The 20,874-nt window shown below is 38.5% G+C and overlaps 1 protein-coding gene and 3 long non-coding RNA genes across 5 annotated transcripts; 2 read left to right on the top strand and 2 right to left on the bottom strand.

Annotated features, from left to right (window-relative positions):
* The first annotated feature begins 4,666 nt into the window (after nucleotides 1-4,666).
* Nucleotides 4,667-11,657, top strand: LOC148845347 (uncharacterized). 2 transcript variants are annotated; one of them, XR_016101886.1, is made up of 3 exons: nucleotides 4,667-4,868; nucleotides 4,931-4,992; nucleotides 10,895-11,657. It is a non-coding gene; the product is annotated as an uncharacterized LOC148845347 (long non-coding RNA). The 2 variants fall into 2 exon arrangements; XR_016101884.1 differs by having other exon boundaries at nucleotides 4,667-4,992.
* Nucleotides 5,112-6,603, bottom strand: LOC148845349 (uncharacterized). The gene is made up of 2 exons (XR_016101887.1): nucleotides 5,619-6,603; nucleotides 5,112-5,540 (listed from the first exon to the last, which is right to left on the bottom strand). It is a non-coding gene; the product is annotated as an uncharacterized LOC148845349 (long non-coding RNA).
* On the bottom strand, nucleotides 7,001-11,375 carry LOC148845348 ((3S,6E)-nerolidol synthase 1-like). Its single transcript, XM_088953379.1, is given in 7 exon segments — nucleotides 7,001-7,666; nucleotides 8,093-8,341; nucleotides 8,741-8,879; nucleotides 9,786-10,004; nucleotides 10,401-10,773; nucleotides 10,889-11,156; nucleotides 11,244-11,375. Coding segments are annotated over 7 exon segments (1,602 nt in total). The 5' UTR covers nucleotides 11,301-11,375; the 3' UTR covers nucleotides 7,001-7,369.
* Nucleotides 11,658-17,063: 5,406 nt separating the features above from the next.
* Nucleotides 17,064-18,226, top strand: LOC148845346 (uncharacterized). The gene is made up of 2 exons (XR_016102370.1): nucleotides 17,064-17,140; nucleotides 17,851-18,226. It is a non-coding gene; the product is annotated as an uncharacterized LOC148845346 (long non-coding RNA).
* Nucleotides 18,227-20,874: the final 2,648 nt, after the last annotated feature.

The raw sequence follows: 20,874 nt of genomic DNA, 5'->3' as shown, positions 1-20,874 counted from the left end.
TATATTTTAGATCATAAATATCAAGTAAAAATATGTGTGTCCATTATGTTGTGTGCCATTGTTACACAAAGCTCAGAAACATAGATTTGAATGACACAAGAAAACAAGGCAAAACATTGATAATTAAAAATGTAAAAAGAGAAGAAAAATTGAACACACAGATTTATGTGATTCGGCCATTGGCCTATGTTTATAGGCGATGGAGCAGAAGTCCACTAAAGAAAATCGTAATGAAGGATACAAGCACCAATAAGGTAGGGATACATATATAAGAAAAAGGGATATATGCATTCACTCTTTATAATGATATTTAATTTTAGAGAAAATTTCATATTAATACCCTGTACTTTGGGTCTAGTGCCACTTTGGTTCCCAACCTTAAAACGTGATAATTTAGTACCCAAACTTTCAAAATGTGCCAATCTAGTACCTGCCATTAACCAGCCCATTAACCGGTTGTTAAGTGTCATTTGAAAAGACAAAAATACCCTTTAAGTGTCATCTAATTCTCTTTATCTACCATCCAAATGTTGACAAAAAATGAACAGTCCCAAATCATTGCCTCTTCTATTCAAGAAAGTTGGGATCACCATAATGCCAATTGAGATGTAATCCCAACTTTCTTGAATAGAAAAGCAAGGATTTGAGACTGTTCATTTTTTATCAACAAATGGATAGTTGATAAAGAAAATTAGATGACACTTGAAGGGTATTTGTGTCTTTTCATATGTCACTTAACAGCTGATTAATGGGCCGGTTAATGACATGTACTAGATTGACACATTTTGAAAGTTCGGAGACTGAATTATCGTGTTTTAATGTTCGGGGACCAAAGTGGCACTAGGCCCAAAGTATAGGGTACTAATTGGAAATTTTCCCTTAATTTTATAACTAAACCAAAGTGCAAGTATCTGCTTTATGCTAGTACAGATTTATTGTTTTGTTCTAATGTGAGTATAGGAGTATTGTACTAGTTCAAATTGGCCCTAGCTACTTCTTTAAAGTCACCATACGTCTGTTTGGCATCATTGTTGTTGCTCCAGAAAATGGCACCACATCAGAAAAAACAGTGCTTCAGGAAACAACCATTTGTTTAGAACAGTTTTTCTATATAAAACGGTTCTCCAAAATATGCCTTGGAATTCGGGAAGGCATGGCTTTGAGTAATGTCAAATTTGACGTTTGTTGGAACTACATCTCGTTGCTGCCAATAGGGCAGTGATGTTGCACTGGTTAAAGGATAACAATGCAAAAAACGTGTTCTGCACCTAACAGAAAAAGTTGTTGTCCTGCCTGACAGCAACAATTCCAAATTAAGAAAAAAAAAAAAACTCCATTTTGTCAGAAAACGTTGCTTCCAACCCATGCCAGTATGTGATGGAAGATGCCGATGTGCCATAGTGTAGCAATTATTAATACGGATCTGCAAGTCACAGTATACTGGTAGGGTCATCCATGTTTCCAATGAAGGCTGTAGGGTCCCGTGCTAAGGGTATTGTGAGCAGATCCAGACTCAGCAACTATATACCTACTACATGCTTCAATGCAAAATGAACTGGAAGTTTCATGGTTAAAAGAGTATAAGAATAGTAAATAGCGAAAAGGGAGTCTGGAAGAATGAAAAGAAGAATAATTGGTTATGACTAGATCCGAAGAAAATCACAAGTTGAAGCATTGATATGAAGACTTGTGTGATACACGAGCTTCTATTTAAAAATGTATTGTTCAAGAGAAAAATTAGTGGAGTTTTTTTCTTTTTCTATTTATTGAGCTTCTATTTTATTCCTTTTTATATACCTTCCTTATTAGTAGGGACCTATGTGATGCACGGGAAAATCTACAAGATTTAATAATTTTATTTTTCATTTAATATTGATTTATAAAAAATAATTATTGTGAATTGAATATAAATAAATATTTTTTTTTAATTTTAAATTTATTAATTATTTGTAGTAATTTTAATATTTTTTATTCTTTTTATTATTTTAAATGAAATTTTAATTAATTTAAATAAATACAAATAATTATAAAACTAATGTTTTTATTAATTACACTAATAATAAACAATTATATAGAAATGACAACGGGGTGGGTTTGGTAGGGCATTCCATCCCTTTCCCTGCCCCATAGTCAAGACACTCTACCCCATCCTCGCCTCGTCCTTAGTCTCATGCGGGTTCAGGGCAAGGTAACCACTCCTCAATGTCGGGCGAGTTTAGGGGCAAGACACCCCACTCCTCATCAAGGATGGAGAATTCTCGAATTTCCCTGCCCCATCCCTAGTATTGGGCGGGTTCAAGTAAATGTGTAAATTGGGTCATGTTGGGTCGACATGACACGACCTGCATATGGCCCGCACAAAGTGCGAGTCGTGTCGTGATGGCCCACAAGGCGCCCTGGGCTGTGTCTCCCTCCTCTAGGATAATTTGGGGGATCGGTTCGGCACAACCCACGACCCGAGCTCACATAGCCTCGTGCTATGTCGTGGGTCAGGCTAATCCTTGGGCCAGACCTTAGGGCAGGCCATGCCGCAACCAAGCCAAGCTTAAGGCAAGGCACCCACTCCCCGTCCAAAGTTTTTAAAATTGGACTGGATAGGGAACAGTTCTGGGGTCGAACAGTCCGATTGTTCGGTCCGAATGGATGACCCGCTCTGACAAAAAAATAAAAAATTAGAAAAACAAAAAAATGCCAAAAACTGCTGTCTGGGTTGACGGTTCGACTGCCCAGGTTAGCGGTTCGCTAACCAAATAAACAGATTTTGGACACAAAGCGGTTTTGAGGTGAAACGGTGTTTGGTTCCCAATTTTTCAGGTCTAAGCATCTGGTTTGATCCAATTTTGAAAACACTATCCCCGTCCACCCCATGTTTAATTTGACGATAGAAATAATAAAAATGATATATTGAGTATCAACCACACAATAAATTTTTAAAATGTATTAAATTATCTTTAATATTCAGAAATATAATTTTATAAAAATTTTTATTGTAATTGTATAATTTCTAAAAATTTGTTTCTATCTTCCCCTACTAATTAATTACCACCAAACTCATCTTCTTACTTCAAAATTAAGCCCTAGAATTCTCCACAGTCTTCAGTTTTTTCATATATATACATAAGAAATAAGATCATTTTAATGGATCCCCTACAAATTTTCCTTTTAGTATCATCATAACATGCATCGGCCTACCATATTTAAATTTAACCCTATGCATTAATTGCGTCGACCGATTCCTATACCAAAAGGAAATTATCCCCTTCAAATAAAAGGCCTATAGCTTGTTTTAATTGTCAAATACCATGAAATTATTCAAATAACATCTGCCATTAAAAACGTGTTAACTTTACGGATATGGCCTTTCGGAGGGCTTAAAAAAAGAGTTGGGGTCTTCTCCCAACAATACACGTTCTAACCATCATGTGATTAGAACGGTAGGGCCCACCATGTATATGCGTGAAATGTGGTGTATGGCATTTTGTTGGTAGGTTGTTGGAATTACATACAGCAGATGATCCGTACTAAAATACAGAGATGAGCGATGTTAACCTTTTATAAAGGGAAAATGACGGTTCAGCCAGCTCAGGGTCTGAATTTGTAAGCCCAGAGTACTTTTGGGGTTAGGTGTTAGTAATTCATAGGCGAGCTTTGATGTATATTACGGCTGTTTACGGGTTGGGTTGGGTTGGTTTACTGTGGTTTTTTCAATCGATTTAACCCGATCGGGTTATTTAAGATGGAAATCGAAATTGATTCAGTGTTAAGCAAAATCGACTTGGTCGGTTTGAGTCGGATTGGATTGGTTTGGGTTGGTTTCAACTCTAAGTTCATCCATGCCCCCATGGCAACCTAGTTTTCTGGAAATATATTTAAAACTGAAATATATATTTTATAATCGGTTCAGTTTGGGTCAATTTTGGTTTTTACACAAAAAAATCGAAACCGGTCCAAACTATCGATTTATGAATTTGTACAATCCGAAACCGACCGATACTGATAAAACCCAACCGACTCGAATTAGATCGGTCTAAATTAGTCGATTTAGTCGGATTGGACCTTCTTAGAAACAGTCTTTAACATTTTGAATATTTATAAATCTGCATTTAGATAAACATGTCCAATCGAAGAAACGTTCTCAACAGCATACGCTGTTGGACCAACAGTCAAGATTATCTTTATAAACAGAATAATAAATCCTACATCCATACCCACGGAACACTACCGCCGTATAGGGAAAATATCTCCCATGAATGATGAAAAGAGAATGGTGGGAAAGGATGTTAAAACAATTCCTCGTTAGATCGGAGCCCCCTAATATTGTGTTATGTATGTTCATGTCAAATGACAGATACACATACATCCTCCATCTACCTTAAATGACTCTTAAGGTTCAAACACTTTTCTTTTGATGTGAACGTACATGGGAAAAATGTTTTTTAATTTTTGGTAAGTTAAAGATATATTTTTCACATTGTAATGCTGACAAGCAAACTCATGTCAACCACGAGAAATACATAGGACAATGAAAATATCTAGCTTTGTAGGGGCTCTATCCATGCTGAGATCATTGGTTAGTTATTCATATGACATCACATGTTGTACGGAATTAACTGAATAATTTGATCCATACATTTCATGAGTTCATATCTGGCCCCCACCGCCTGGCGCCCCAAAAACGTTCCACACAATGGGAGGCTGCCAGCTGTCCTTCCACACACACTCCCCTCAGCGCCTGTAGAGTTAACGGAACGGCCGTTAGTTCTGAAGCAGCCCCAAAACCAAACTCTCGACCTGGACCTGTGCAACCTTGCACTACTCCGATCCGATCGTCTCCGGTGCCGATGACCATTGCGGCAGAAACACCGAAGGTATGAATCCGTCCCTCTCATCTCATCTCTCTCTTATAATTTACTTTTTTTTTTCGATTCAGAACAAAGGAGAGGTTTCACCCACCACCGACCATCTCCGGCAACCACCAGCAACAGTATATAGGTGTGCGTTTTTTGCTCTCTTCCATCTACTCTATTTTTTTTTTTTTGTTTTTACATTTGCATTTTCTCCAAACTGTTACACTGATATATGTTGCCGATTTTTTCTTCTTACTCATCATATAAAACATGAAAATGGTAGCTTTCATTTCCTTAACTTTTTTTTAATAAAGAAGACATGATATTTTCACTCTTTAGAGTAGAGAGTCCAAAGTCCAAAGATTTGCGTTAAACTGGAGGTTGGTTTTGGCATCCTTGTGGTACTTAGCGACGGTAAACTGCCAAATCTCTTGGACATGTGGGCCATTCACATCTTCAATGGGTTGTCAGTCGCCGAGTAGCATGGCGGAAACTCCGTTGTCGAAGAGAAAGAAGGAAACCATGAGGGGAATCAGGAAGAGAAGAAGAGACTAGATTTTCATTCTCTGCTTTATGGGTTGGGGAAATACATAGAACAGGTTGGGGAAATGCAAATAAAAAAAAACTGAGAAAGAAGAGGAGAAAACGCACCTGTATAATGGTCGGGTGGTCGCCGGCCGGTGATCCTTCTTCCTGTTTTTTGTATTGAAAAAAATAAATTAAAAAATAAAGGATGTGAGAGGGAGATGAGAGAGAGAGACGAGTTCGCACCTACGATGTATCTGCCGGAACGGTCATCGGCACTAGAGATGATAGGATCGGAGGAGTGCAAGGTTGCACTGGTCCAAGTCGAGAGTTTGGTTCTGGGCGCTGATTGGGAACTAACGGCCATTCCGTTAACTCCACACGCGCTGAGGGGAGAGTGTGTGGGAGGACAGCTGGCGGCCTCCCATTGTGTGGGACGTTTTTGGGGCGCAAGGCGGTGGGAGGCAGATTTGAATTAACATTTCATGGGTTATGGGGATAATTATTTTCGAATGAGGGGTTAAATTTAGTTTCGATATCTGCTTGGCTTATAATGTGAGATCTATTTATCTATTTATCTATCTATATATATAATAAATCGGTCCATCTTATCTTGCTTCTCCTTGCTCCATTACTTCAATTCTGTATTTTTTTTTTACTCTCTCTTCTCTCCTTTTTATCACTCCCAATTTGTCATTTCAGCACTCTCTCTCTTCATTCTCTTCTTTTCCATTAAGTTCTCTCTCCCCCCACAAGTCACCATCTCTCATTTTCTATAGATGAGATTTCAAGCAAAAGAGAGGGGAATAAGGGGAATTCGAGCTTGACCTACTACTCCAACAATTAACTTAAGTTAATTTTCTGGGAAAATGATGGTTCAACACAGGGTTAGGATTTTTAGGCCCAAAGTATAGTTGTGATGGATGTCCCTTGGAATCCATGTCAATTCACGGGTGGGTATTGATGTATAAAGCATAGGTTTTTGACATTTTGGATGCAATGGAATTCAGAAATGTATATTTGGCTTATCGGTACTTTTCCATAATTTTCTTTAATGATGTTGACAGGAGCAACAAGACACCTGTCTCAATCCGGAAAGTTGGTGCAAGTGATAAGATCCATCTACGTGGTCCACACTCAAGCCCCCACGTGTCACTGAACAAAATGCTCTAGAAAGCCATTGATAACCCAAGCTGGTCCAACCTATTGATCCGATCGACCTGTTCACCATATGTCGGTGGCATACCCAGATGGCCAGATGCTAACAAGGACATCACTAAGAACTAAGAAGCTCAGGCCTGGCTCAGCAATCGTCTACTAATAGGATTAAATCTCCTCGGCATGAAGCCTCTTCTATAAATATAAATAGGTTATAGGTTAGGCAACCCCATAAAATGGTATACACATATAGCACTCTTCTTACCCTCACCTTGTCATTTTGCTTTCCTTGCGGACCTATTACCTACCTAAGAAATCTCCTCAGAGACACACCTCGAGACTCTCTTCCTTTCTTACAAAGTGCCTTGGGAAGCAGTTCAGCTCACCAAGCCTCCTCAACTAGATTTCTCTCTTCTTTCATTTGTCGCCCGATTTTAGACTACAATAGGTGTCACCCATGGACTCTCCAATTAACATCAAGCAAAAATCTATATATGCATCCATTATGTCGTATCCCATTGTTACACAAAACCCAGAAACATATATTTAAATGACACAAGAAAATAAGGCAAAACATAGATATTAAGAAACAAAAAAAGACGAGAAAAATTGAACATACATAGATTTACGTGATTCCGGCCCTTAGCCTATGTTTATGGAAGATGGAGGAAAAGAAGTCCATAAAAGGAAATCGTAACGAAGTATACAAGGTTGAACAACCTCTGACACCTAGAAAACCCTAATAAGCGTACGTAGCATATGCTGGATTAATTAATGAGGCAAATGTATAAGGTTGTTGCAGCTTGCGATTTGGTTTCTGAAGTACAACAGAATTGGTATCACCCTCGCAGAGGAATATTTTCAAAAAGCAATGAGTTAATATATTCCTCAAGGACTGGAAGGCGTCGATCGTCATCATAATCATACATCACAGATACCATCTTTGCAAAATTATGTATTGCCTCTATAAATGTTGGTGAGAAGGGGTTTGGTGAGAGGCATTCTTGGTTAAGCTGTTTCCATGAGTCTGAAATCATGCCAAGGACATGATTTCTTGCGCCTTCAATTGAAATTCCTTGGTGATTCTTCATGTAGCACTCTATGTATGATCCATCGTATCCTTCTTGGTTCTCATCCTGCCATTTTATTGATTAAGTTTAGCCTTTAGTCAGGCAATTAATATATCAATGAAACTCAATCTCCGTTTAAACAAAATTGTACCAAGCATCTCATATTTTTTTAATATGGTCATAAGTAGGCATGTTATGGGCTGCTCTCGAGCTTAGCTTCTGCCAAAATTTGAAGTCCTAAACAGTATAAAGCCAAGCCCAAATCCTGACACTTAATCAGGTTTCGTCTATATTTATATATATATATACAAAATGGGTTCACCTAATCACCTTAACCCAAACCAGACGCAATCCCTGATTAAGGTCAATTCAACCTCAACAGGAGCTCAGAACACTTTTGAAGAATAAGCTCACAATTCATTGCTTTTGGTGCATTAATGACTTGTATAAAACAAAGAAATGGTGATCAGATAGTATCAAACAGAACTGTACCTTAGCGCTTCCCAGGTCATCCCAGAGACGAAGAATGGATGCTGAGGAAGAGATAATGGCCGGAGCAGCGTCCAGATAGTCGACACTTTCTTTGGTAATGCCTTGGCCCAATAGAAAGAAAATGTGAATTAGCGCCACATGCACTCCAGAGCTAACGATTCCATTCTTCAAGTAGTCTGTCTCGTTTGGCAGCTGCCTGGAAGAAAACCATTTTGCCTCTACAAGAAATGCATTGCAAAGACTGGCCCACTGCATGCATCCAATACAATATTAACATGTAGGCTGTACAGTAGCCACATTTTGGATTTTTCCTCCAAAGCGAAGTAAAATCTACTTTGGTAGCTTTTATACCCAAAAAAAAAATATGGTTTTCAAAATAGTTCTATATAATTTTGATTTTGATTTTTGAGGGTATTTTATTATCAACCTCTTTTTCATTAATTAAAGAAGAAAAAACAAGAGATACAATGTGATAGACAATGAAGACCCATAAAAGTTTTAATTTTGACTTGTTTTTTATTTAATCTAAAAATAACAAAAGGAGGAGGTATGAATTATTATATATGGATAGATAGATAGATAGAGAGAGAGAGAAATAGAGAGAGAATGTAAAATTAGTGATCATGATCCAGGTCAAATGTTACCTACCGCCTTCTGCAGGGAGTTGATAGGGTTCCACCCAGTTTCTTTAAAGACCTTGGTGCATATTTCATTTGTAATGCCATAAAGTGCCTTAAAACACTTCCTCATGTACTTGGGAAGCGGTTCAGCAGCAACTAGTTCCCATCTGCATGTCAAATTCATCATACTAGAGTCAATGTAGTGAGGGCCATCATCGGAGACAGAGAGTACTGTTTGTGATGACTACTGGGGTACTTTGATGAGAGGGAAGTGATCCAAAGAATGTGAGGAAGGAGTACAAATGCAAATATGCAGAATGCAAAACCTTATATTTTATGTATTCGCATTTATACTCTTTAATTTCCAAACTGAGCCTTCAGGATTAGGTTAAAGGCACGGGTCAGAGTCCCTCTTGCGCTGTCGATCGGTCAATTCTTTGGTAACTTTTTGCAACATTCGGGAGATGCTGCAAAAAAGAGCAATTGGCCTAGAAAAATCAATACCCAGAGAAGACTTTAATTGGTGCACAATTTGAAATTAATGAGGCGATCAAGGGAGATTTGGTAGAGGCCTAGGGCGGGCAATCAAGACCAGTGACATTGGATCAGCATGCAGTGAGGATGTTCGAAATTGTTAGGGAAGAAATACCAATTCAGTGTCCTTTTTTAAGAGTAAGCTAAGGTATTTTAAGGAACAGATCACGCGTATTGTTGGGTATGGGTGGAGTGTCCTTTTTGAGTTTACATGTCGTGCGATACCTGATTAACACGCCAGTGTGGTGAAAAGACAAAATATCATATCAAACGTTACCTGATTAACACAATGACGTGTTCAAAAATCACTCGAGAGTTGTTGAACTGTTCTGCAACGCTGGTGGCAGGTATTCTGTTTTTTTGTTTTCTTGATTTAGATTAAGAGCCTGTTTATTTTTTCTTAACTAGGATTTTTTTTTTAACTTTAAGAAAAAAAATGATTATTCATTTTTTCACCTTTTAATAATATTTCCTATTTACTATCATTAAAATAGTGAAATTAAATCATTAAATGATAGCTAGTTGGGGGCATTTCTTACTTGTTGATTACTTCTGTGAAAATGACAAGTTCATCGAGTGTTCCATAAACATCAAAAATATCATCGATTATGTAGATAAGTGCAGTGGGTTTTGTTAGGTCAATCCTTTGCTCTGAGAATCTCGGATCTCTGAGAACCACCATGGACCACATGTACCATTTAACTGGTTGATTTCTGGCAAACTTCAACTCGTCTGACAAACCCAGATCTCTCCACCACCTAATAATATTGCAAATAATAGGATTAGAATACATCTAACTGTTGAAACAAACAAATAAAAGAACTAAGGTCCAGTCTGGTGCGTTTTTTAACAAGGGCTGTTGGTTGTTTGGAAGCCTACTAGTAATTCGTGTTTTCATCTTTTCTGGCTTGGCTGGGGAAATATCTATTTATCAAAAAATTTCAAAGCCAGTTTTGAACTATTTTCAGAAAACATCAAATGGAGTTTTTCAACATTTTTTGTCCCATTTTTGTGTGAAAAGACGTGTCTCCAACCAAACTGTCTATCGGCTTCAAAAAAAGTCCAGTAATTTTTTTGGCTATGAGATCTTCCGGAAAATCTTTTACAAAAGACTTGCAAAACGGCACCTAATTAAAACTATACCGGCCACTTACTGAGAAACCTGAGCGACTTCTTGGCGGTGCAGAGATTGAACAAGGTTGAATTCCACTTTGGACAGTTCTTGTAAGGAATTGTGTCACCAATATGAGCTTGAGAAATTCTTAACATAGCTTTTGACCTTGAAACTAGCCAAGCTTTTGTTAAAGGGGTGCTTTAGGGTATCTTCCACGGCTCTCGCCAGAGGTGGGTTGAGGTTCAACCTTGAAGCAGAAAGGTGTTTGTAAGCAAGCTCATTGGCTTCATCCAGTATGTCTTCACCGTATATTCCCAGGTGTGAAGCTTCAAATAAACTCAGCATTCCCCTTGTGTCTTCATTTAGTTCTGGTTTAAACCGACCCCTGTTGTCCCTGAACTTATCAAACACATCTGCTCCAATATTGTTGAACAGAAATTAGTCGAGCTTAATATAGTTCTATTCTACAGTTTTAATTATTTGGTTCAGGAAGAACAGGAGCTAGCCTAACGGCATTATAATTCTTACCTGTAGGCACACAGTACCCACCTTGTCTAAATAATCTGAAGCAAAGAGAGACGTCATGCAGACTGCCGGTTCCAATCTGATAAACATCTGAACCAAACCTTGTATACAACACACTTAACACAGTCCTGATCTCCTCTTCAAAATGGTGATCAATGCATAGTCGTTGCAGTGCATCGATCAAGGCCATGGACTCTAATGGGTCTTCTACTTTCAAGAGTAAGCCGCACAGCTCCTCGCATCTATTCCTGTGCTTTCCGCATATGATATCCTGCAAATAACGTAAGTGTCAGCTGCAAGGTTTTGGACAAATGATCAAGTTATGAAAAACAAACAAATATTAAACATATCGATTCACCTCCATGTAAAGAGCTGATGGGCTTTCCCAAGAAAGTAAGCTTCCCTTTTCAGTCATAAATTCACCACTAGATGCTTTGCAAGTAATGATGTTGAAAGCTTCTGCTGGGCCAAATATTGTGGACAATTTCAGGGAAGACTGATTTCTTGTTGTCTGGCTTGCATGCAACCTGCAGTTCCACCACCTTATAGGCTTTGGTCCATGGCTAGGCTACTGCTCCACCAATTTCGTTCTGGTGATCGGTTGGACTGTTGGCTCAGCAGTGATAATACTGAGGAAGGACATACTGATCCGCAGACTGCTTTGGGCAAGGGGGGATTTGGGTTGTAGTTGTGGGATCAGAGAGACTACTTTTGCTATGAAATGGGGGTAGAAGGATCATCTCAATTTATAGAATTATTTATTCTTCTTATAGATTTGTGGTGTAAATCAGAAATCTGCATTAAGCCTGTCATACTTTTCCGTATAAATAAAAGGGCTATCAGAAAAAGTGGCCCAGATGATGGGCAACATGACATGAAATGAAAGCAACATGATCCAACATCAACACTTGAAAAATACGCAGAGATTCTTCCCCAGACTGATCTCATATATTATCAGGTCCAGTCCAATATATGAGATCAGTCTGGGGCAGAAGAACAAATAGCTCAGTATAAGCATGGCTCCACGTCTGACTGCAGGTCTAGTCAATGAAAGTAGACCATACTTCAAGGACTCTCTCAAAACGAAGAGAGATGAAGATTTGGCTTTAAAATTAGGCAAATTCTATGGGAAGCAAATTTGTGTGAATAATGCCAATAGTGCGAAATTTTTGAATAGCCCTGATTAATTGGCAGGTACAACCTCGTGAAATGTGAATAGCCTGTCTATACTTTTCCCTAAAAATTAATATTATTTTGCTTCCTTTGATGTCTTTATCTATATTTCTTCTTGTTTTATATTCTTCTTTAATAAAACTTCTGTTTTATTTATTTCAAAAGAATTAATGATTACTTTTTTTTTAATATAAGATAAAATTTAATTTATTAATAAAATGCAAAAGAACAAGAGAGGATAGATTGTAAAATGAGCGGGCCCTCACAAAAAGAGGAAGCCCAAGTCCCTCACCCACCCCAAAAGCCAGCTCAAAACAAAAAATTATACAAAAATAACCCGACTTAAAACGAGAAACCAATTCCAACTGCTAGTGTACATACACGTATATTCATGGACCCAAGGACTTTGCATGTCATCATGGATAATATTTAGGGCCCATTTGGTTCACAGATCAATCAGAATTAGAATCAAAATAAAAATTCTTTGAAATCAGAATGATTTATTTCCATTGTATATTTGATTCACATGAGAATTAGAATGTGAATAAAAATAAGTTAGAGTGGGATTTCATTCCCAAGGGAAGAGGAGAAAATCGTCATTCCTTCAAAGGTCATGCTAGGAAGGAGCCTGACAAAATGGTGGGAAAGGATGTAACTATTCCTGGGTCTATTGGAGCCCCTTAATATTGTGTTATGTATGTTCATGTCAAATGACAGATACAATACATCCTCCATCTACCTTAAATGACTCGTAAGGTTCAAAATCTTTTCTTTTGATGTGAACGTACATGAGAAAAATGTTTTTTTATTTTTTGGCAAGTTAAGATATACTTTTCCAAGCTTTCCATTCACACATTGTAATGCTGACAAGCAGACTCATGTCAACCACGAGAAATACATAGGACAATGAAACTATCTACTTTTGTAGGGGTTCTATCTATGCTGAGATCATTGGTAAGTCATCATGACATCACATGTTGTACGGAATTAACTGAATAATTTGATCCAGTTTTACATGCTGTGGATTTAATTGAATAATTTCATTTCACAACTTATTAGAACAGCTTATAGCTTTTTTTTACTTTTTTCTTTTATGATCACATTTATTTCTAACTAATAAAAATATCAGGATCCATACATTTCATGAGTTCAAATCTGCCCCCCACCACCTGGCGCCCCAAAAACGTTCCACACAATGGGGGACTGCCAGCTGTCCTTCCACACGCACACACTCCCCTCAGCGCGTGTAGAGTTAACAGAACGGCCGTTAGTTATGAAGCAGCCCCAAAACCAAACTCTCGACCTGGACCTGTGCAACCTTGCACTACTCCGATCCGATCGTCTCCGGTGCCGATGACCATTGCGGCAGAAACACCGAAGGTATGAATCCGTCCCTCTCATCTCATCTCTCTCTTATAATTTACCCTTTTTTTTTCGATTCAGAACAAAGGAGAGGTTTCACCTACCACCGGCCATCTCCGGCAACCACCAGCAACAGTATATAGGTGTGCATTTTTTGCTCTCTTCCATCTACTCTATATTTTTTTTTTTTTTTGTTTTTACATTTGCATTTTCTCCAAACTGTTACACTGATATATGTTGCCGATTTTTTCTTCTTACTCATCATATAAAACATGAAAATGGTAGCTTTCATTTCCTTAACTTTTTTTTTAATAAAGAAGACATGATATTTTCACTCTTTAGAGTTGAGAGTCCAAAGTCCAAAGATTTGCGTTAAACTGGAGGTTGGTTTTGGCATCCTTGTTGTACTTAGCGACGGTAAACTGCCAGATCTCTTGGACATGTGGGTCATTCACATCTTCAATGGGTTGCCAGTCGCCGAGTAGCATGGCGGAAACTCCGTTGTCGAAGAGAAAGAAGGAAACCATGAGGAGAATCAGGAAGAGAAGAAGAGACTGGATTTTCATTCTCTGCTTTATGGGTTGGGGAAATGCAAATAAAAAAACTGAGAAAGAAGAGGAGAAAACGCACCTGTATAATGGTCGGGTGGTCGCCGGTCGGTGATCCTTCTTCCTGTTTTTTGTATTGAAAAAAATAAATTAAAAAATAAAGGATGTGAGAGGGAGATGAGAGAGAGAGACGAGTTCGCACCTACGATGTATCTGCCGGAACGGTCATCGACACTAGAGATGATAGGACCGGAGGAGTGCAAGGTTACACTGGTCCAAGTCGAGAGTTTGGTTCTGGGCGCTGATTGGGAACTAACGGCCGTTCCTTAACTCCACACGCGCTGAGGGGAGAGTGTGTGTGGGAGGACAGCTGGCGGCCTCCCATTGTGTGGGACGTTTTTGGGGCGCAAGGCGGTGTGGGGCAGATTTGAATTCACATTTCATGGGTTATGGGGATAATTATTTTCGAATGAGGGGTTAAATTTAGTTTTGATATCTGCTTGGCTTGTAATGTGAGATCTATTATCTATTTATCTATCTATATAATAAGACGATCCATGTTAAACTAATAGTTAATAATACATGTGTATGACATGTACCCTTTACTAGTGCACGTGATTAACATGTGCCCTTTAGGGTAGTTAGATATAGACATGTAAGTTGCTCATCCCAATGGCCAACCCCTTTACACTACTTATTAGACACTTAACTTTTTTAAGAAACTAGTAGTTAATAATACATGTGAATGACATGTACCGTTTACTAGTACACGTGATTAACATGTGCCCTTTAGGGTAGTTATATATAGACATGTAAGCTGCTCATCACAATGGCCAACCCCTTAGCCCTTTGCCTTCAAAGATTCCTTGTTGAAACACCATTCCCTTCATTTCAATGAATGAGAGAAAGAAAATGGACGAGCTTCAACAACAGAGACGATCTGCCAATTACAAGCCCAACATCTGGGATTTTCCATATTCTGTCTCATCCATGTTGATTTTCCACATACCTTAAAAACAAGTCATTCAGAGGTAAATGATGAAAGTTATCTTAGCTCTCGAAAGTTGAAAACAAAGTGTCTTTGAAGGTCACTTTTGGACCAGCCTAAGGCAATTCTTATGACTTTTGAAAGAGTCTGTTTTGAAAGAAATGCTTATGACTTTTGAAAGAGTTTGTTTTAAATGCATTAGGAGGGAAACCCAAGGCAGAATGTTGTAACTCAAAGTTTTACTTTTGAAAGTAGGGGGGGGGGGATTTAAGGGACTGTCCGAGTTGGTGCAGCTGCCTTTGACCTCTAGTTCCATAGTTCAGGGTCCATGAAGTTTAATTCGTTTCTGAAGGGGAGGAGATCTCATCATGGATGAAACGTCTATCAATGGGAAGATTAACTAGAGCATTTGTGAGGAATTTATACCTCATTTATGAAACCGTACACAATACTTGAAGAGTTTAGAATGGGTGTTGGCAAGTATTGTTTGTTGTGCTGATTCCTCATCAGGTCATGATAATTGACATAATCAGGTCTTTAGGTGCCAAGTGATGGTTGAAGGCACAATTGGGTGGTCGTTGGCTACAACAATAGCTCTTGTGATGAAATTCCAATCTGATTAGCAACAGTGATTTGAACCAAGTAAAGGTCACTGTTGGTCTTTGCTATTCCATTTTCCTCAATCAGAGTTAAGTCTGATGATATCAGTTCAATCTTCTCTTGGTATCTGGTGCTCGATCTGGAAGAGGACCCTCAAAAGTGGGCAAGGGGGCTGGATCCGGGACTGGAAATTATGGGAGATGATTTTTGATTGCATGAGAGGAAATCGAGTTGCTGTCGCCATTGTTTTAGGGAAATGATGGCAAGATCAAGTCTTGAAGGTCTGAATGTGGTGATGGTGGATCAAGAGGCAGATGTTACTGCAACATTTGCAAGTTGGAGGTCAGTGGTGAAAACCACTGAGAGAGGAACACCAACAAGCAAGAGGGTTTCAGTGGTGCCATTTTCCTCAAAGATTGGGGCCTGAGCCAGAGATTCTTGTTGTAGGAGCATGGTTGTGGCAGCCGTGGTCGACTCTGAAAGTCTAAGGAGAAATGGGTTGGGGCTGATGGAAGAGGCTAGATCCCTGATGGGGCTGTACTATGTACTCTCTGGAGAGGGATCACTGTGCTATAGTTCTTGCTGTAGGCCCTTCATATTGAAAGAGAAAATAGAGAAAGAAAAGGAGAGGAAGAAAAGAGTGAAAATAACTGGTGTGAATCAATCTTGGATCCCATACCAAATTATTAGTGTTAAAATTGATAGGGTCAAATGACCAATAAGCCCCTGATTACATTACACAATGGCAATGACATAGGTACCCTTGGTGCCAACTGTTGCAGAATGACATTGACCCAAAGATGAATGGACAATTTGTACCCTTGGTACCAATTGTTGGTACCAATAATGAATTAAAGACCAATTCCAATGATGATAGGCTTAATACATTAGCCAATTCATGTTCCTCAAATCTCTTATTTGCACAAGATAACGACAGAAGTTGGCCTGGGAGCAAGACATACAAGAAGAGCTAACCTTCATAGATGCACTTTTCATCTTTCCTGCTGTGATATAGTGGGAAATTTTTATCTTTATTTGATCTCTTACTGAAATATAATGCAATGGAGTTTCAGTTTGGGGCATCTCTTGAGCAGAAGTCTTAATTGTTCCCACTGCAGTCTTAAGTTTCCATTGCGTATTTTTAATATTAGCCCTACTTATCTTTAAAACCTTTTAACCATAACCTGAGAAAAAATGTAGAGCAGCTTAATTGTAACTCTGTATTTAACCAAAACTGTTGGTTAAATCTTATTTGCACTCTCACATGGCAGGTTTGAGTGAACATGTTCTATTGCCTCATTCTCTCCCTAATGGCTTGTTTAAACACGATTCCTGCCACTTGGCCAAAGGGTCGAGTTGAAGAATTTCAGATTGAACAGATTGGAAGAGAATGAGACAATTGAATGTTTTTCTGCCTGCTGCCATGTGTTGAAAAACAATTTAATGCAACACGTTGTGCATGTGTCACATTTTATGCTTGCAATTTTACACTTTTTTGTTTTCTTGCAGTCCCATGCTGGGAAAGTTGTCGAGAGGCATTGGTATGAGAAGAACAAGCACATCTTCCCTGCTTCAAGATGGGAGGTATGTTGTGTGTGTGTGTGTGCCCCCGCACGTGCGGGTGCTTGTTCGCATTCATGCACATCAATGTGGCCTCGCCCCCGCACGTGCGGGTGTGCTTGTTCACATTCATGCACATCAATGTGACTTCTTCATTCATGCAAAACAAGCCTGCACTCCTGTCTATCTGGTAGAAATATATGGTTCATATGCTAATCATATGCAAAGAACACTATTATTGCCAATCGAGGGCTGGCTCGTTGGCGTGTTAGCTGGGTTGTCCCAGCATTGACGCGGAATCAAGTCCCGCAACCAGCACTTTGGGGAAAAAAAGGTTTAAAGGGGAAAGTGATTGCTGACTAACCAAAAAAAAAACACTATTATTTGACTGGGCTGATCTGGGATTTTGACTGAAGATGGCAATCATTACTTGGACTCTTGAATTTGTATTTGTGCTATCATGTGTAAAGAACTTTTTTGCATGCTCGTGTTAGAACTTTGCTGAAATAACAGGATAAATTCCAGAGCCATGACCTTGTAAAGGGAAACTTAATTGGACACTTACACCCTTAGGTCTCATATAATGACAGTCCTGTTTATGCTTTTAATGTTGTACTTTGCAAGGTTGTGGACCTTGTGGTGATCATGACCTGGGGTTAGATTTTCCCCGCTTGATAAATGACATCATTTTCTTTTAAAAGGTTGGCATTCTAATCATACTTGTTTTCTCACAGATATATGACCCAACGAAGAAATGGGAACGCTATACCATCCATGGCGACTAGTTCAAGCTAGTTACCAGATCTCCATCTTCTGCATTTTTGTTTTTAAAATTTTTATATCCAGTCATGATCCAAGCAAATATTACATCAGTATACAAGCAAAGTATGTTAATGATAACCTTGTAGATTTGATGCTTTGAAAACTATATGGATAAAAGGGGGTTATGTGCGGATTTAGACAGCAAATCCGATGCCATTTTTCTGTGACATCTGGATATCTTATCTTGTGCAGTGTTTATTTTTGTTGGAACAACAAAGGTTGTGTCTATGACAGCTTATGGTTATTTGGAGCATAGAATTCAAATCTTGAACATAGTCGTTGTCCCTATGTGCAGTGTTTATTTTGTCTTTGACTTCCAGCAAATTTGCAAAAAAAAGAAAAAAGGGTAAGTTCATCTTTACAATTTTAGGTGTGTTGGGCAACATGATTTTGTTTTTGAAAACAAAAGCAACTGCCACATCAGCAGAAACAATATAATTTTGCTGATGTGGCAGTTTCTATTTGCAACACGAGCTTTCAGCACTTTGCCCACATTCCCAACAATTAATTGATGTAAGACCCTGTTTTATTTGCAGGAATAAGGTCTGGAGTCGGAATTGGTTGGGTTATTTTGATTTCAACTGTTTGGTTGAGCGGAGTTTGAATTCCATTCCCATTCTTAGTAGAATGTAGAATGGCCTTTCTTTCCCCCTTGGGAATGAAATCCCATTCATACTGATTCTATTTTTCATTCCATTCCTGTTTGAACCAAACAGACTATGGGAATAGATCATTGTGGTTCTGATTCCAATTGGAAATCAAATGGATCATAATAGTCTTCTCCAAATTGTGAAATGGGTAAATGGGCAATTTTGGCATTCTAATAGCGGCAAAAATAGAGATATCTTTAATGAACATATGGTATTTAAACCAAATTTATCAACAAATATGTTAATTTTATATAGATGTACATATCTATGTATGTATCTGCATATCTATATATCTGCATATTTATTATATATACTAAGATGGGAAGGGCCTTTGTTAAGACGACGTGGCCTCTCTCTGCAGGAGAAGGTATCCGCACATAAATTTTTTAGTATTGTTCGAATAGATAAGGAATGGAGGTCTGGGGTTGCTATTCCCATGCTTATACTTTGTTGTCTTCCATTCCATTTATTGCTTCAATCACGTATGAAGGCATGGGTTTATTTTTCGTCTCTCACCAAACTCCATTTATTCGTTCTTTGTGGAATTGCCTTACTTCTCCACACCAAGGTTTAAAGTATCAACACGTATCGGCCTGTATCGGCTGATACATATCGTTTTGGGACTCTTCCGATATGCCTTTATAGTGGGTGTATCGGGAGTCTGACCAGTTCAGGGGTGGAGGAGCCCTAAACCGGCTCCCCTGAATCGGTTTCAGAAAAAAAGAATAAAAAAAAGTAAAAGAAAATAGTATCGATTAATCTGATACGCCTATGAAGGCAATTTTTCACAGCCTCACTCTATCTCCCAGTTGATGGTGGAGAGCCAACGTTCAACTTGGAGCCTAAAAGATTGAGAATGGGTTCCCAACAAACCTTTACTGAAGATATCAATTGGTTGATCCGTAGTGCTGATAAACAAACTTTGAGTTATTTAGGCCCCCCTTGCTCCCTTACAACATGAAATTCAATTTGATTTGCTTGGTGTAAGCATCAAATACTGGGTACGTAGGTCGGAGCAAGACTATTGAGAATGGCAGGTGTAAGTGAAAGATGGGGGGTTTAGAAAAGAATTAAATCCCAGATCTTAAAACGGTGGATTTCTTCTCAATTAGACGTCTAAGAGACAAGGTTGGGACCTAGAAAGATATAAAAACACATTGAGATCGATCTTCTATCATCTGGGCGCGCATCTTATTCTTACCCAATCAGCAACAGAGAAGGCAGGTAGGTCAAGAGAAATAGAGGCAATGACATGATGTAAAGAGCCTTTCAAGTAGCATAGAGATCACTTTAAGGCAGCCACAATCATGATCTAAATAATGAGGGCTGATGAAGGAATTAGCATAATTTGTTGATATATAGCAAAAGGATATTTTAGGGTAAATAATAGTGACATATTAGAGGACACCAACAATCTAGCAATATTCTCAAGGGTTAAAGAGTGGTGTAAGAGAGAAGTACTGACAGCCATTGTAGTGGAGATTGGCTTGGCTAAGTCTATGTCAGTCTTGTAAAGAAGCTCGATTATATATTTGTGTTAAGAAAGGTGATCAGAAGCATTCTTGCAACGTAGTTGTAAGATGTTGGATCTATACAAGTATATTGACACAGTTGAACTGATGAACCCAAGTCGAACTGGATTGGTCTGGGTCAGATATGATGCAGATTTTCTTTGTTAGAGAATAAAACCTATTCAAGGACCTTACTTAACAGTTTAAGCTTTCAGGTTGAATGGTTTTTTAAGACTCTTTGCCATGTAAGAATTAGTAGGGATTCTCTTTGCCATGTGGAAAACCGTAATAGGCTAGTAGCAGTGTTAGATATGTAAGATGCAAATGGAAGAATCACTCATTGAAAACAACATGAGGAGAGAGAGAGAGAGAGCAGCATTTGCCTGTTGGAATATGGAATGCTTCAATTAAACCATGGCGCCTTGTGGATTCAGTACATTCGTAGCTCTTCTAGCTAGGTGTAGGCGATTAATCAAGAAAGCTGTAGTATGAAAATTTTCAAACCAAAATGAACTGGGTGTTGTTTTATACTGGGTGTTGTTTTGTAAAAATAAATAGAAAATAACCATTTGAATAACTAAAGAATTATTGGTTTTATTTTTGTAAATGATTTTTGTTAGAAAATACCCATCAGGGTATGACCCGGATTATGGCCCATCATAGTGGCCACGATCCAGATTGATTGTTGATTGGCCCAATTCTAAACACCCAAATTAGAGCTCATTATGTGGGTGGGTGTTAGGACTTGAACATCTTCCTAATACAGCTCGTTAAT

The sequence above is a fragment of the Nelumbo lutea genome, chromosome 7, assembly GCF_056320005.1.
Source record: "Nelumbo lutea isolate HS-2025 chromosome 7, American lotus-T2T, whole genome shotgun sequence".
Taxonomy (NCBI): Eukaryota; Viridiplantae; Streptophyta; class Magnoliopsida; order Proteales; family Nelumbonaceae; genus Nelumbo; species Nelumbo lutea.
The sequence above is the reverse complement of the archived record's forward strand: the minus strand, read 5'-3'. Positions and strand labels throughout refer to the sequence as shown.